General features: G+C 40.4%; 1 protein-coding gene across 1 annotated transcript in view; it reads left to right on the top strand.

Annotated features, from left to right (window-relative positions):
* Window positions 1-11,592, top strand: part of Nlrp2 (NLR family pyrin domain containing 2) — a 39,188-nt gene extending 27,596 nt beyond the window's left edge. The window contains exons 10-11 of the mRNA NM_001426910.1: window positions 9,432-9,602; window positions 11,240-11,592. Coding sequence (NP_001413839.1) covers window positions 9,432-9,602; window positions 11,240-11,378 — 310 coding nt within the window. The 3' untranslated portion in view covers window positions 11,379-11,592. The remainder of the gene's footprint in view (window positions 1-9,431; window positions 9,603-11,239) is intronic.
* The last annotated feature ends 4,811 nt before the right edge of the window (window positions 11,593-16,403 follow it).

Raw genomic sequence — 16,403 nt, 5'->3', positions numbered from 1 at the left:
ATCTTCTTTTAAATCACCAGGCAGGGGGCTATAGAGATAATGCTCAAAAGTTAAGGTCTCTTTGTTGCTCACAAAGAATATTAATTTTGTTCCCAAGTTCGCATCAAGTGGCTCCAAATTGGCTGTAACCACCAGCTCCAGAGAATCCACTCCCTTCTTTTACCTCATTGGCTACACAACCATGTATATAAAATTGTTCGTTCTTTCTTTGTTTCTTTGCTTCTTCCTTTCTTTCTTTCTCCCTTTCTTTCTTTCTTTCTTTCTTTCTTTCTTTCTTTCTTTCGGAGCTGAGGACCAAACCCAGGGCCTTGCACTTTCTAGTCAAGCGCTCTACCACTGAGCTAAATCCCCAACCCCTAAAGTTGTTCTTTTAAAAAAGGTTAGCTAGTGGATATGATTGCTTGCTGTGCAGTCAGTTAGACTGAGGGTCATATTCCAGCATCAACATAAAGTATAAAAAATCAAGTGTGATAGTATATGCCTACAATGTCAGCACTGGGAAAGCAGGGACTGGGGCATCTCTGGGACTCAAAGAGTAATTTCAAGTCAAATTACAAATCCCAGCTTCATAGAGAAACATTTTAAAATATGAGATGAAAAATGTTGAAAACAGTACCAACACAGTGGCACATATGTACATTCACATATGAACACATAATACAGTTACAGAAACAGGATATACAAATACCTCCTCTGAAAAAAATTTCAATATGAGATTCATCAGGCCAAGCAGAAGCACCCACTGCTGCCCAACTTCCAAGAATTATAGAGATGAGAGTTGGATATTGTACCTATAGCTTCAGTAAGGTCAATGGAGTCTACTTGATTCTGTCCTACAAATCCCAGACAAGTTAGGAGCATCAATCAAATACTCTTAATGACAGCCCTCAATTGTGCAAGACTCATGATGGATAATACTCTGAATAGAAGTGCAGTCATCCCGGAAAGAGCGGCGCAGATCTTCCCAGTTGCTGCCGCCGCGGAGAGGTCTTAGGCAGCACCCCATGAGCAAACTTGAGGCTCGGGACCACAGGTAAGACCAACTTTTCTGCTGCAAGAAAACTGCCTGGTGAACTCATGACACACAGAGGCAAAATTCCTCTAGGACCGGGCACTTCCTGTGTTTACCGGAAGTCCCACACCAGCGGATCCCGGCCCACAGCAGCTCTCTGCTCCTAAACCCCGTGAGAGAGAGACCTCACCGCCTGGTCAGGTGGGCACTCCTGAGGCTGCAGAGCGGAAGAGACCACCAACACTGCTGACCCCTGCCCACATCCCTGGCCCAAGAGGAAAAGGGAGACATAACTACAGATTCAGAGGAAATTCAAAAAATCATCAGATCTTACTATAAAAGCCTATATTCAACAAAACTTGAAAATCTGCAGGAAATGGACAATTTCCTAGACAGATACCAGGTACCGAAGTTAAATCAGGAACAGATAAACCAGATAAACAACCCCATAACTCCTAAGGAAATAGAAGCAGTCATTAAAGGTCTCCCAACCAAAAAGAGCCCAGGTCCAGACAGGTTTAGTGCAGAATTCTATCAGACCTTCATAGAAGACCTCGTACCAATATTATCCAAACTGTTCCACAAAATTGAAACAGATGGAGCACTACCGAATTCCTTCTATGAAGCCACAATTACTCTTATACCTAAACCACACAAAGACCCAACAAAGAAAGAGAACTTCACACCAATTTCCCTTATGAATATCGACGCAAAAATACTCAATAAAATTCTGGCAAACCGAATCGAAGAGCACATCAAAACAATCATCCACCATGACCAAGTAGGCTTCATCCCAGGCATGCAGGGATGGTTTAATATACGGAAAACCATCAACGTGATCCATTATGTAAACAAATGAAAGAACAAAACCACATGATCATTACATTAGATGCTGAGAAAGCATTTGACAAAATTCAACACCCCTTCATGATAAAAGTCCTGGAAAGAATAGGAATTCAAGGCCCATACCTGAACATAGTAAAAGCCATATACAGCAAACCAGTTGCTAACATTAAACTAAATGGAGAGAAACTTGAAGCAATCCCACTAAAATCAGGGACTAGACAAGGCTGCCCACTCTCTCCCTACTTATTCAATATAGTTCTTGAAGTTCTAGCCAGAGCAATCAGACAACAAAAGGAGGTCAAGGGAATACAGATCGGAAAAGAAGAAGTCAAAATATCACTGTTTGCAGATGATATGATAGTATATTTAAGTGATCCCAAAAGTTCCACCAGAGAACTACTAAAGCTGATAAACAACTTCAGCAAAGTGGCTGGGTATAAAATTAACTCAAATAAATCAGTAGCCTTCCTCTATACAAAAGAGAAACAAGCCGAGAAAGAAATTAGGGAAACGACACCCTTCATAATAGATCCAAATAATATAAAGTACCTCGGTGTGACTTTAACCAAGCAAGTAAAAGATTTGTACAACAAGAACTTCAAGACTCTGAAGAAAGAAATTGAAGAAGACCTCAGAAGATGGAAAGATCTCCCATGCTCATGGATTGGCAGGATTAATATAGTAAAAATGGCCATTTTACCAAAAGTGATCTACAGATTCAATGCAATCCCCATCAAAATACCAATCCAATTCTTCAAAGAGTTAGACAGAACATCTGGAATAACAAAAAACCCAGGATAGCTAAAACTATCCTCAACAATAAAAGGACTTCAGGGGGAATCACTATCCCTGAACTCAAGCAGTATTACAAAGCAATAGTGATAAAAACTGCATGGTATTGGTACAGAGACAGACAGATAGACCAAGGGAACAGATTGAAGACCCACACACCTATGGTCACTTGATTTTTGACAAAGGAGCCAAAAACCATCAAATGAAAAAAAGATAGCATTTTCAGCAAATGGTGCTGGTTCAACTGGAGGTCAACATGTAGAAGAATGCAGATCGATCCATGCTTATCACCCTGTACAAAGCTTAAGTCCAAGTGGATCAAGGACCTCCACATCAAACCAGATACACTCAAACTAATAGAAGAAAAACTACGGAAGCATCTGGAACACATGGGCACTGGAAAAAATTTCCTGAACAAAACACCAATGGCTTATGCTCTAAGATCAAGAATCGACAAATGGGATCTCATAAAACTGCAAAGCTTCGTAAGGCAAAGGACTCTGTTGTTAGGACAAAACGGCAACCAACAGATTGGGAAAAGATCTTTACCAATCCTACAACAGATAGAGGCCTTATATCCAAAATATACAAAGAACTCAAGAAGTTAGACCACAGGGAGACAAATAACCCTATTAAAAAATGGGGTTCAGAGATAAACAAAGAATTCACAGCTGAGGAATGCCGAATGGCTCAGAAACACCTAAAGAAATGTTCAACATCTTTAGTCATAAGGGAAATGCAAATCAAAACAACCCTGAGATTTCACCTCACACCAGTGAGAATGGCTAAGATCAAAAGCTCAGGTGACAGCAAATGCTGGCGAGGATGCGGAGAAAGAGGAACACTCCTCCATTGTTGGTGGGATTGTAGACTGGTACAACCATTCTGGAAATCAGTCTGGAGGTTCCTTAGAAAATTGGACATTGAACTGCCTGAGGATCCAGCTATACCTCTCTTGGGCATATACCCAAAAGATGCCCCAACATATAAAAAAGACACGTGCTCCACTATGTTCATCGCAGCCTTATTTATAATAGCCAGAAGCTGGAAAGAACCCAGATGCCCTTCAACAGAGGAATGGATACTGAAAATGTGGTACATCTACACAATGGAATATTACTCAGCTATCAAAAACAATGACTTTATGAAATTCGTAGGCAAATGGTCGGAACTGGAAAATATCATCCTGAGTGAGGTTACCCAATCACAGAAAAACACACATGGTATGCACTCATTGATAAGTGGCTATTAGCCCCAATGCTTGAATTACCCTAGATGCCTAGAACAAATGAAACTCAAGACGGATGAGCAAAATGTGAATGCTTCACTCCGTCTTTAAAAGGGGAACAAGAATACCCTTGGCAGGGAATAAAGAGGCAAAGATTAAAACAGACACAGAAGGAACACCCATTCAGAGCCTGCCCCACATGTGGCCCATGCATATACAGCCATCCAATTAGACAAGATGGATGAAGCAAAGAAGTGCAGGCCAACAGGAGCCGGATGCAGATCTCTCCCGAGAGACACAGCCAGAATACAGCAAACACAGAGGCGTATGCCAGCAGCAAACCACTGAATTAAGAATAGGACCCCCGTTGAAGGAATCAGAGAAAGAACTGGAAGAGCTTGAATGTGCTCGAGACCCCATATGTACAACAATGCCAAGAAACCAGAGCTTCCAGGGACTAAGCCACTACCTAAAGACTATACATGGACTGACCCTGGACTCTGACCTCATAGGTAGCAATGAATATCCTAGTAAGAGCACCAGTGGAAGGGGAAGCCCTGGGTCCTGCTAAGACTGAACCCTCAGTGAACTAGATTGTTGGGGGGAGGGCGGCAAGAGGGGGAGGATGGGGAGGGGAATACCCATAAAGAAGGGGAGGGGGAGGGGGATGTTTTCCTGGAAACCGGGAAAGGGAATAACACTGGAAATATATATAAGAAATACTCAAGTTAATAAAAAAAAAATCTGCCTGAATTGTACTGTATGTAGCTGCGCTACAACAGATTCTTACCGTTTTCACAAGGTCAGAGATTGTAAATGGTCAATACTGACTTTTATTTTTATTCCCTTGACTCAAGACAGCTAACTTCATTTTCAGAACTGTTTTAAAACTTTGTGTGCTGGTTTATAAAATAATGTGTGTAATCCTTGCTGATTCCAGATCGTTTCCCGTGGTTTGTTAGAATATATTTTGTTTTGATGTTTATATTGGCATGTTTAGATGTTGGGTTTAGTTGGGGATTTAGCTCAGTGGTAGAGCGCTTGCCTAGCAAGCGCAAGGCCCTGGGTTCGGTCCCCACCTCCGAAAAAAAAAATAGATGTTGGGTTTAGTCTTCTGAAGGTGAAGTTCAGCCATTTTGTATCAAACAGCACAACCAGTGTCTGTCAGTTTCCATGCATAAAGTTTAGTGAGACATTATATGTAAGATCTGATTTGCTAGTTCTTCTTGGTAGAGATATAAATGAAAGATTACACTATCGGATTAATAGTTTCTTCTTACTCTGCATATAATTTGTGGCTGCAGAATATTGTAATTTGTTGCACACTATTTAACAAAACTGAAGACATGTTTAATAAATATTGTACTTATCGGAAGTAATATCAAATTATATGGTGATAAATATTGTTTTAATTCCTATGATTAAAGGGAAATAGAGCTTTGCAGTTTAAACAAAAGAAGAAGTGCAGTCATATGATTGTCATTCAACAAATGTCCTCCTTGTTCACTCACATTGTCATAAATGCCAGGGTTCCTCATCTTCTTATGGCTGAGTAATACTCAATTGTAAATATTTATCACACTTTCCTTAACCTACCAAATCTGTTGGTGGTACTTTGGTTGTTACTTGAACTAGTATCAATAGATCTTCAATGAATGCCAGAATAACTTAAAAAACCAGATTACAGAAGCAGAGAGTAAGACTTCCAAGGACTGAGGGTGGAAAAGTAAATATTGAGAAATTTTAATATTATATTATAATATATACAATTCTATATAATAGTATAAAACAATAAATTTGGGAGCTCTAACAAAGTATAGTGATAACCAAATTATTTCTTTGTGGTCATTGATGCACAAGAGGCATCAAATTATCATGTTGTATACCCTGCATATAAACTTCATCAAATATTTTGAAGCAGGTTTTACTACATAGTTCTGGGTACCCTAAAATTTTCAACCTTCTAGTCCAGTTTACTGCAAGCTAGGTTTACAGGTAGGTATTACTATGTAATCTAGCTTGTCAATTAAATATTTTAAAATAAAATGTGTTATCTTGTGTTTGTAACATATATTAGTATGGTATATTTGCAGTGTTTGGTATCTATTTTTCTATTTTGTAATAGAAATGCTTGTAGCTTTTAAAATTTCAGCACACAGGAAATGCCACTGGATAATCAAAACAAAATCCCTGGAGTACAATCCAGATACCAGTATCTTTAGGGAATAGGGTGACAAGAAATTTTAAACTGGGAGTAATGGTGAAACCCCATCACTCAGGAGGATGAGGTAGGAGGATTGAGGGTTCACTGCCAGACTTGGCTACATAGTAAGATGGGCGTGGGGTTGTTCTTTTTGGGGGGGGTGTTGTTTACAGAAGAAGAAATGACTCAAAGATAGTCACGCCACCAAAAGCCCACCCCAGAATGGGAAATGGCTCAAGAAAACTGAAAACCTAAAGCACACTGCGAACTTGTAGGTGAAACAACATATTGGAGAATGTCTCTTTCAGGCAGCTCAGCTAGTCTAAAGGTTTCTCTAGAAGTCCTTACTGCTTATATATACATAGTGAGGGTAATGTATCTATCAGTTTTGGGAAGTTACTAAAGCTATTGGGGCTTTACTTCTGAGTTTAAGAAACTTCCCTTCGGGGAAGCCCTTGGTCCTGCCAAGGTTGGACCCCCAGTGCAGGTGAATATGAGGGGATCAGTAAGGGGAATGGATGGGAGGAATACTCGTATGGGGGAGGGGGAGATGATGGGAGCTTATGGACAGGAAACCAGGAAAGGGAATAACATTTGAAATGTAAGTAAAGAAATATATCTAATGAAAAAAAACCCATAGCATCCTATGGAAAAAATATCTTTACTACATGCCTTCTGGATATTTCAAATGTCCAAAATCCAGAAAAAGATGTGTTCTTCATTCCATTTAAGGATGACATCGTACCATGTCACAGTTTGCAAGAAAAGTTTGTATTACCTATGAATAAATAAGAAAGCTAGACAATACCAAAAAAGAAAGAAAAGGAACTTCCATTTGGAATAAAATTATTCAGCCCCCCTCCCCCGCTTAGAGAGGTTGTTCTCAATCTTCCTGATGTTCTGGACCTTTAGTAACTCATGTGGTGACCCCCAACCATAAAATTATTTTCATTGCTACTGCATAGTAGTAATTTTCCTATTGCTATAAATCATGATGTAATTATCTGTATTTTCCAGTGGTTTTAGGCAAAACCTGAAAAAGCATCATTTGACTCCCTCCAATGGGACTCAACCCAGAAATTGAGAACCACTGCCTCAAGTATCCCATTGTTTCACTTATGTTTAACATCCTGTGTCTTAATGAGCTTTTCTTCAAGACAGGATGTTTTATCTTGAAAGAAATTGCTACACAACATCAGTCAGCCCTAATATCTCTGTGTAGCATCTCATTTGTACCTTCTAGGAAACAGGATGAGGTATATCTGCTGCAAACATAACTGTCATGATAAAAACTGTATATTATTACTCAAACACCTGCCAAGCCATGAGTTCAATGCTTGCCACATGGATTTCACTCAACAGCATGGACTAAACTTAGCCACGTCAGGAGATGAGCTTGGTATTCCACATATGTGACCCTGTATACATGTCCTTGTATGTGCACCTTCCTTGATCACTTCAGCAGCCTCTCCTCTCTGCCTCCTGCACACTTGGCAATCCCAGATGAAAGACTTTATCCTGTTTTGAACATATTAATTTTCCTGTTTCCCTAGAGTTAATTGACATCTTTGTTCAAAATGGAATGGATCTTTCTCCCCTACCAAAAAATTCAATATAAGCTGTCCTTCTAAGCAGATTATTTCCTCATTTTGTTATCTTCTATCCATTCTTCTTTCAAAGCCCAGTCTATTCTGAAATCTTGTAATCTTCCAGTTATATAGAATTTGCACCTGTAACTATTCAAACATAGCAACATCTAGGTGCATGTGTTGACCTCACACAGGCCTGTATTCTGACCTCTTTGTTTTGCCTGTGGGTTTTCTTCTCAAATTTATTTAAATTTTTACTATATTTAGTTATTTAGTGGAGAAAGGAGAGTTAGAGCATTCCAAAACATGAGTGTGTTCTCTCCTTCAACCACATGAGTCCCAAGGATAAAGTTGAGGTCATCAGGCTTAACCTTTATTGACCAATTCATCTCACCACAACTACCCATAATGTTATCAACTTTTTTCCTTGTATCCCAAGCTAGTTTCAAATTCTCTATGTAGCAGAAGGTGACTTTTGACTCCTGGTCCTCCCAAATGCAGAGACCACTGGCATACGCCACCATGCCCAGTCTTATATGGATGCTGTGATTGTATGCATCACATATGTGTAGCCTGCTCAGCTTGATATTATTACACACAATACCTGTAAGCCAATATCAGGCCTTTGTGTGAGCTCTTTCCTTATCTGGAGAGATCTACCATTCTTCTCTTCATTCTCTCAGCCCTATATCTGGCACCCCCAGATACTCCTTTCCTTTTATATTCTTTACTTGTACATGCCATATACTACACAGTACACTGTTTTTTGTTTTCCCTGAGGGAAGAAACTTCTCTTGCTCATTGTTGAGCCCTTAGTTGAGTAATGATATGCCTTTCATACAGGATGATACCCATGGCATTGGTTGAATTAATTATCTACTTCTTAAGCTATAAGATTCTCATAAATGTACACCATGTGTTTTAATCCATCCCTTCACTACCCCCAAGTCTTTCCTGGGACTGCCTAGTACATCTTCCTCCCAATTTCATGTTCTTTTATTATTGTTATTATTAGTATCAATCAGTCCACTTAGTCCAGTGAATACTGATCATATACACATAGGTGTGGAAACATTGACAACCTACCATGTCTTCATCTCCAAAGTGACTCTCCCTCGGTCAACTGACAATAGCTCGTCGGTAAGGAGTAGTGCCTCTAGAGCCCCTCTCTCATCTATGCTGAAATTTTGCCTGGCTTGATTTGTACAGGACTCATGCAAGTAACTACATTTGCTGTGAGTTCATGTGTACATCAGTCATGCCATACCCATATAATAGTGTTTCACATCAGCTCTTAGTCTATCTATCCCCTCTTATAAGATGTTTTCCTGAGCCTTGAAAGGAGAGAGGTTGATGAAGATGACCTTCTATGGTTGTGCACTTTATCATTTATTCTTAGCATTGTAACCAGTTATAAGAGTCTTCATTAACAATACTTAACTGTAAAAAGACGTTTCTCTGACTAAACTTGAAAACAACACAGATTGTAGTTATAAACAAATATTTCTCAGTTTGACAGTATAACCATCTAGTGAAATGACATCCAGTTCCCTGTTAGAAAACTTTCAACCCTGTTTACAGTACCACATTGCCTCCTTTGTAACAATTCAAATCCAAGCAGAAACTTGTTGGTAACCCCCATAACTCTCATGCCCCTATTTTACAAGCAACCACAACTTACCTAGAAGGGGAGTATTAGAGTATACAGGATCTAGTACTGGATAAGACTTACTGAGTTAAGTTTTGTGTTTGGTCTGCAAGGCTGTGTGGATGCTCCATCATTCCAACGAACTGCAAAGACTTCTCTGAGATTCTCAGAAGCAACAAGAGCCTGAACACTCTAGACCTGTCTCAGAACGTCATGGGAACTGATGCAGTAAAGATATTCTGTGAATCCTTGAAACTCCAAATTTGTCCCCTCCAAACACTCAGGTACGATCCTACTATTTCCTATTTCATAGTGTTTCGTACATGAAGGTTTTGGTGATGGTAGTGACGACATGCAATGCTCCAGAATGGTTCACTATTGACATCACTCACTGGCAATCAGCTTCATCCATGGGCATTCAGTCAGCAAATAATATTTTAATTTTTCAAGAGGGCTTCTCTATATAGCCCTGGAACTCACTTTGTAGACCAAACTAACCTCAGAAATCTGCCTGCCTCTTCCTATTGAATGCTGGGATTAAAGATATGTATTAACACATCTAGTGGTTGCCAAACAATATTAACCTTCTTCTTACCCCTTCTGCTGCACTTGTGGGTAAACAGAGTCATAGAGTAAATGCATGGCAGACCAAGAAGCCACAATTGTTAGACACTTGTCTATTAGGGAAAACAAACTTCAAGTCTAACATGGTGCCTCAGAAATTTGGGAGCCTGGTGTGATAGCTCAGGCCTGTTCTCTGGACCTTGGGAAGTTAAGATAAGAATGCCATACATGGGCTTACATGGTGAGCCTCAGGCATTCCTTGATTATAGCATGAGATACTATCTCAAAATATCACAAATAAAAATGTGGCTGGGGAAGATAGACGACTTAATGAAGTACCTACTACTAGTACATGAGAACCTTAGAGCACACATAAATGAATGAAGGTATGAGTTTGTAATCCACATTGTCTGGGCTCAATGAGAGAGGATAGCCTAGTCCTGAGCGACTTGATGTGCCAGGAGACGAGGATATCCAGGCCTCCCTATTCTCAGAGGAGGAGAGGGGTTACGGGGAGGAGTTTTTTGAGCAGGGACCAGGAGAGGTGGGGCTGATATTGGGATATTAAGTGAATAAATAATTTTTAAAAAAAGGTGGAGGTGGGGAAGATCAGAAATCCAAGACCATCAATAGCTATATAATGAGTTCGAAGATGAGACCCAATATACTGGGGCTGGGAAGTTAGTAAAATTCTTGCCGTGCTAACATGACCTTAGTTTGAATCATTAGTACCCACATAGGCATGGCCATACAGGTCTATAACTCCACTACTTAGAGAAGGAGTCGGAAAGATTCTGACAGCTTACTGGCTAGTCAGTTTAATCAAAATGATAAGTTCCTGGGTGTCAGTGAGAGACCCTGCCTTTTTCAAAAACTAAGATGGTTGGGAATAAGCAGATGGCTCGGAGGTTAAAAGCACTTGTTGCTTTTGCAGAGGGCCCAGGTTTGTCTTCAGCACCTGTAAAGTGGCTCACATCCATCTGTAACTCCAGCTCCAGGGATTCAGTGCCCTCCTCTGAACTCCCACAGGAACCAGGCATGAGGCATGAATGTGGTGTACATACATACATACATGCAAAACACTAATATAAAAAAAGGTGGGGAGGGGCATTTTGGTAAAGAATCAGTTGAGAGATGCCCCCGTGACAATCTCTAGCTTCTATATATTCAGGTGCAGGAGTGTATTTCACCAATATATGCATGGACACACATGCATATAACAAAGTAAGATTTAAAATATCACTCTCCAATTCTACCTTGCAGTGTAATATTAAAGTGATAACTTTCAAGGCATGTGGGAACTTTAAGTTTGCTCAAAACATCAAGAAACCATTTTTCTCCTCTGGTTGCAACCTAGGTTGAAATTTGATGAAGCTAACCCCAGTATCCAGAAGCTGATCCAAGAAATGAAGGAGAGCCATCCACAATTGAGCATTACCAGTGACCAAGTGGATCCTAAGAAAAAGAGTCATTCTTTCCCTCATTTCATTTTTTGAGGCCATTACCCTCCAAAAGAGTAAGGGGCCTTGAAGATGTGGGTGAAGGCTCACTGGGCACCCTCTCTGATCTATTGGTATCTCGGCTAAATGCTGTTATCCTTCATTCCACTCAAGTCTATGTATAAAACTCACATGTATCACTAAGCAATGGTAAGTGGGAAACATTTGTATCACTGGTATGTTGAGAAATAAAAGTGAAAGCATTCATGAACTGTTTTACTAATGGATTCCCACAAAACTGAAAGAAAATCTTAGGGTAACATGCAACACTATTCCTGAGCGGATACTAACTACACATTCCCAGATTGGGCACCAATTACAGACCAAAGTATGGATACCATGAAAATCCAACTTGGTAAACCAGAGATTTTTGTTAGGCTTTCCTTCAGAAGCAGCAATGACTCAAATGCAGCCTTGTCATCAAAGCCCATCCCAGCAAGGGTAATGGCTTAAGAAAACTGACAACCTGGGGCAAGCTGCACAATTGCAGGCAGTTGTACAGATTGGAGAGCCTCTGCCAGGCAGCTGTGACCAATCTGGTCTGAGTGTCTCTCAGCATCCTTATTATCATTTATGTTTGGGGAATAATGGTTCTGGTATACCTGGTCAGTTTCACTGACTGTCTCAACCAGAGTTGATTCCTTCCTGAGTTAAAGGATCTGTCCTACAATGTAGTGTGTTCCACCTCCCTTTAGAACACCCTGCATCTTAATGAGATTCCCTACCTAGTGGTAGGGAATTGGAGGTATTATCTCCAAAGAAATCACTACCCAGCAGTAAGGAGAATGTAGAACAGGAAATGAATGTGGCAACTGTTTAGTTGTACATATTTCTATAACCCTACCAGTCTATGCAGGTTACTGGTTTTATGTTTCGTTTGCACCCCTGGGGACCAAGGTCAAGGACATGCACAGCTAGGGGTAGAGAGTAGAGGAAGTACAGAGAGTGAAATGTGTATCCTTGATCTAGGCATGGCATTGGCATGTCTATGCTTCAGCCCCACGGGATTGGCTACAGCTTACCTAAGGGAGGCTCCAAGGGTGGGGGTGGGGCAAAACTTTCTCAAAGAGTCCATATGCAATGGAGTGACCAGTGTGTGTTAAAACAAACAGCAAGGATCACATCACCCCAGCTGTTTCAGGTGATGAAACACCTAGACTGATTGATGCCAGGATTACACCTGGGACATTACCAAAATGCAACCTTTAGTCCTATCAGCACAGAACTTATAAAGGCAAAACCCACAAAATTCTGTGTATCCCATCTACATGTAGGCAAGGGCTTATTTTAGGATATATGTCTAACAATTGTACAAGTCATCTTTTAAGAAGACTAAGCAAGCTCGATTGCAAAAGCAGATAGCAGTTAACCTTCTCACCTATCTTGCAAAAACAGCATATTTTACAAGATCAATTTTCCCTTCACTTTTTATTGGACATTTCCTTAATTTACATCTCAAATGTTATCCCTTTCCTCATTTCACCTCCAGAAACATTCCATCACATCACCCCACCCCTGCCTCCATGAGGATGCTCACACTTCCAACAACCCACACCCTCCCTCCTCCCTGCCCTAGCATTAACCTGTACTGAGGCATCAAGCCTTCACAGGACCTAGGGGCTCTTCTCCCATGGATACCCAACAAGGCCAATCCTCTGCTACATATGCAGCTGGAGTTATGGGTCACTCCATGTGTACTCATTGGTTGGTGGTTTAGTCCCTGGGAGCTCTGGGGTGACTTGTTGGTTGGTATTGTTCTTCCTAAAGGGTTGTGAACCCCATGAGTTACCTGAGTCCTTTTCCAAACTCCTCCACTGGGGACCCTGTTCTCAGTCCAATGGTTGGCTATGAGCATCTACCTCTATATTTGTCAGGAGACAGCTATATCATGCTCCTGTCAGCATGAACCTCTTGGCATCTCCAACAGTGGCTGCATTTGGTAACTGCATGTGGGGTAGATCCCTATGTGTGGCAGTCTCTGGATGGCCTTTCCTCCAGCATCTGCTCCACACTTTGTCTCTGTATTTCCTCCTGTATTTTGAATCACCTTCTAAGGAAGTACTGAAGCAAAATCCCTTGGGGAAGAGAGCAGACCACCCAGGAGTGTAGACATCCTGAGACCGAAGGACAGACAGCCATCTCTGAACACCTCGGCCCATATGCCTGGTCCAAGGGAAAACTGCACAGTGCCTCTAGACACAGGGAAATGGAGACAGACAGCCGCCAGTACCCGCAGTTCTGGTCTTCACTCAGGACCCAGTAACCACTGCCCACAGTCCAGACCTAAGAGAGAATTGCATAGTGCCAACTATACCCTCTAAGTGCAAGGATGTACACAAGCAATCAGGGGCAGGACCCTTTGATTCCTGCCTATGCCTAGAGCTGGAAGACAGTCTCCAGGAGCACTGACACACCTGAAATCAGAACACCTGTTCTCAGGAAAAGTTGAAAGAAAACAGGAAAACAGTTGTACAGGAGTGCTGACAAAGAGGCCTAAGCTAGGTCAAGCCATTCTCTGAAACAGCAAGACGAACAAACACCAGAGACAACCCAATGGCTAGAAGAAAGCACAGGAAGCCAAGCAACAGAAACCATGACTAACAGCATCATCGGAGCCCAATTCTCCCAACAAAGCAAATATTGAATATCCAAACACACCAGAAAAGCAAGATCTAGATCTAAAATCACATTTGATCATGATGCTGGAGGACTTCAAGAAAGACATAAAGAACTCCTTTAGAGAAATGCAGGAAAACATAAATAAGTAGAAGCCTATAGAGAGTAATCACAAAAATCCCTGAAAGAATTCCAGGAAAACACAATCAAAAGGTGAAGAAATTAAATATGGAAATAGAAGCAATAAAGAAAGCACAAAGGGAGACAACCCTGGATATAGAAAACAGAAGGAAGAGACAAGGAGTCATACATACAAGAATCACCAACAGAATACAAGAGAGAATCTCAGGAGCAGAAGATTCCATAGAAATAAAAAGGACCATACAAAGAATCAACAAAACCAAAAGTTGGTTCTTTGAGAAAATCAACAAGATCGATAAACCCTGAGCCAGACTAAAGAGAGGACACAGAGAGTGTGTCCAAATTAACAAAATCAGAAATGAAAAGGGAGACATAACTACAGAATCAGAGGAAATTCAAAAAATCATTAGACACTACTACAAAAGTCTATATTCAACAAAACTTGAAAATCTGCAGGAAATGGAGAGATACCAGGGACCGAAGTTAAATCAGGAACAGATAAACCATGTAAACAACCCCATAATTCCTAAAGAAATAGAAGCAGTCATTAAAGTTCTCCCAACTAAAAAGAGCCCAGGTCCAGACGGGTTCAGTGCAGAATTCTATCAGACCTTCACAGAAGACTTCATATCAATACTATTCAAAACTATTCCACAAAATTGAAACAGACAGAATGCTATGGAATGCCTTCTATGAAGCAACAATTACTCTTATACCTAAACCACACAAAGACTCAACAAAGAAAGAGAACTTCACGCCAATTTCCCTTATGAATATCGACACAAAGATACTCAATAAAATTCTGGCAAACCGAATCCAAGAGCACATCAAAACAATCATCCACCAAGATCAAGTAGGCTTCATCCCAGGCATGCAGGGATGGTTTAATATACAGAAAACCATCAATGTAATCAATTATATAAACAAACTGAAAGAACAAATCCACATGATCATTTCATTAGATGCTGAGAAAACATTTGACAAAATTCAACACCCCTTCTTGAAAAAAGTACTGGAAAGAATAGAAATTCAAGGCCCATACCTAAACATAGTAAAAGCCATATACAGCCAACCAGTTGCTAACATGAAACTAAATGGAGAGAAACTTGAAGCAATCCCACTAAAATCAGGAACTAGACAAGGCTGCCCACTCTCTCCCTACTTATTCAATATAGTTCTGGAAGTTCTAGCCAGAGCAATCAGACAACAAAAAGAGATCAAAGGGATACAGATTGAAAAAGAAGAAGTCAAAATATCACTATTGGCAGATGATATGATAGTATATTTAAGTGATCCCAAAAGTTCCACCAGAGAACTACTAAAGCTGATAAACAACTTCAGCAAAGTGGCTGGGTATAAAATTAACTCAAATAAATCAGTAGCCTTCCTCTATACAAAAGAGAAACAAGCCGAGAAAGAAATTATGGAAATGACACCCTTCATAATAGTTCCAAATAATATAAAATACCTCGGTGTGACTTAACCAAGCAAGTAAAAGATCTGTACAATGAGAACTTCAAGACTCTGAAGAAAGAAATTGAAGAAGATCTCAGAAGATGGAAAGATCTCCCATGCTCATATATTAATATAGTAAAAATGGCCATTTTACCAAAAGCGATCTACAGATTCGATGCAATCCCCATCAAAATACCAATCCAATTCTTCAGAAAGTTAGAACAATTTGCAAATTCATCTGGAATAACAAAAAAACCAGGATAGCTAAAACTATCCTCAACAATAAAAGGACTTCTGGGGGAATCACTATCCCTGAACTCAAGCAGTATACAGAACAATAAAATAAAACTGGTGATAAAAACTGCATGGTAGGGGCTGGAGAGATGGCTCAGCAGTTAAGAGCACTGACAGCTCTTCCAGAGGTCCTGAGTTCAATTCCCAGCAACCACATGGTGGCTCACAACCATCTGTAATGAGATCTGATGCCCTCTTCTGGTGTATCTGAAGACAGTGACAGTGTACTCATATACATAAAATAAATAAATTTAAAAAATTTTAAAAAAACTGCATGGTAATGGTACAGAGACGGACAGATAGACCAGTGGAATAGAATTCAAGACCCAAAAATGAACCCACACACCTATGGGCACTTGATTTTTTACAAAGGAGCCAAAACCATCCAATGGAAAAAAGATAGCATTTTCAGCAAATGGTGCTGGTTCAACTGGAGGTCAGCATGTAGAAGAATGCAGATCGATCCATGCTTATCACCCTGTGCAAAGATTAAGTCCAAGTGGATCAAGGACCTCC

This window comes from Rattus norvegicus, chromosome 1, assembly GCF_021556685.1.
Source record: "Rattus norvegicus strain SHRSP/BbbUtx chromosome 1, alternate assembly SHRSP_T2T, whole genome shotgun sequence".
Lineage (NCBI taxonomy): Eukaryota > Metazoa > Chordata > Mammalia > Rodentia > Muridae > Rattus > Rattus norvegicus.
Note: the sequence above shows the minus strand (reverse complement) of the source record. Positions and strands in the feature narration are given on the sequence as shown.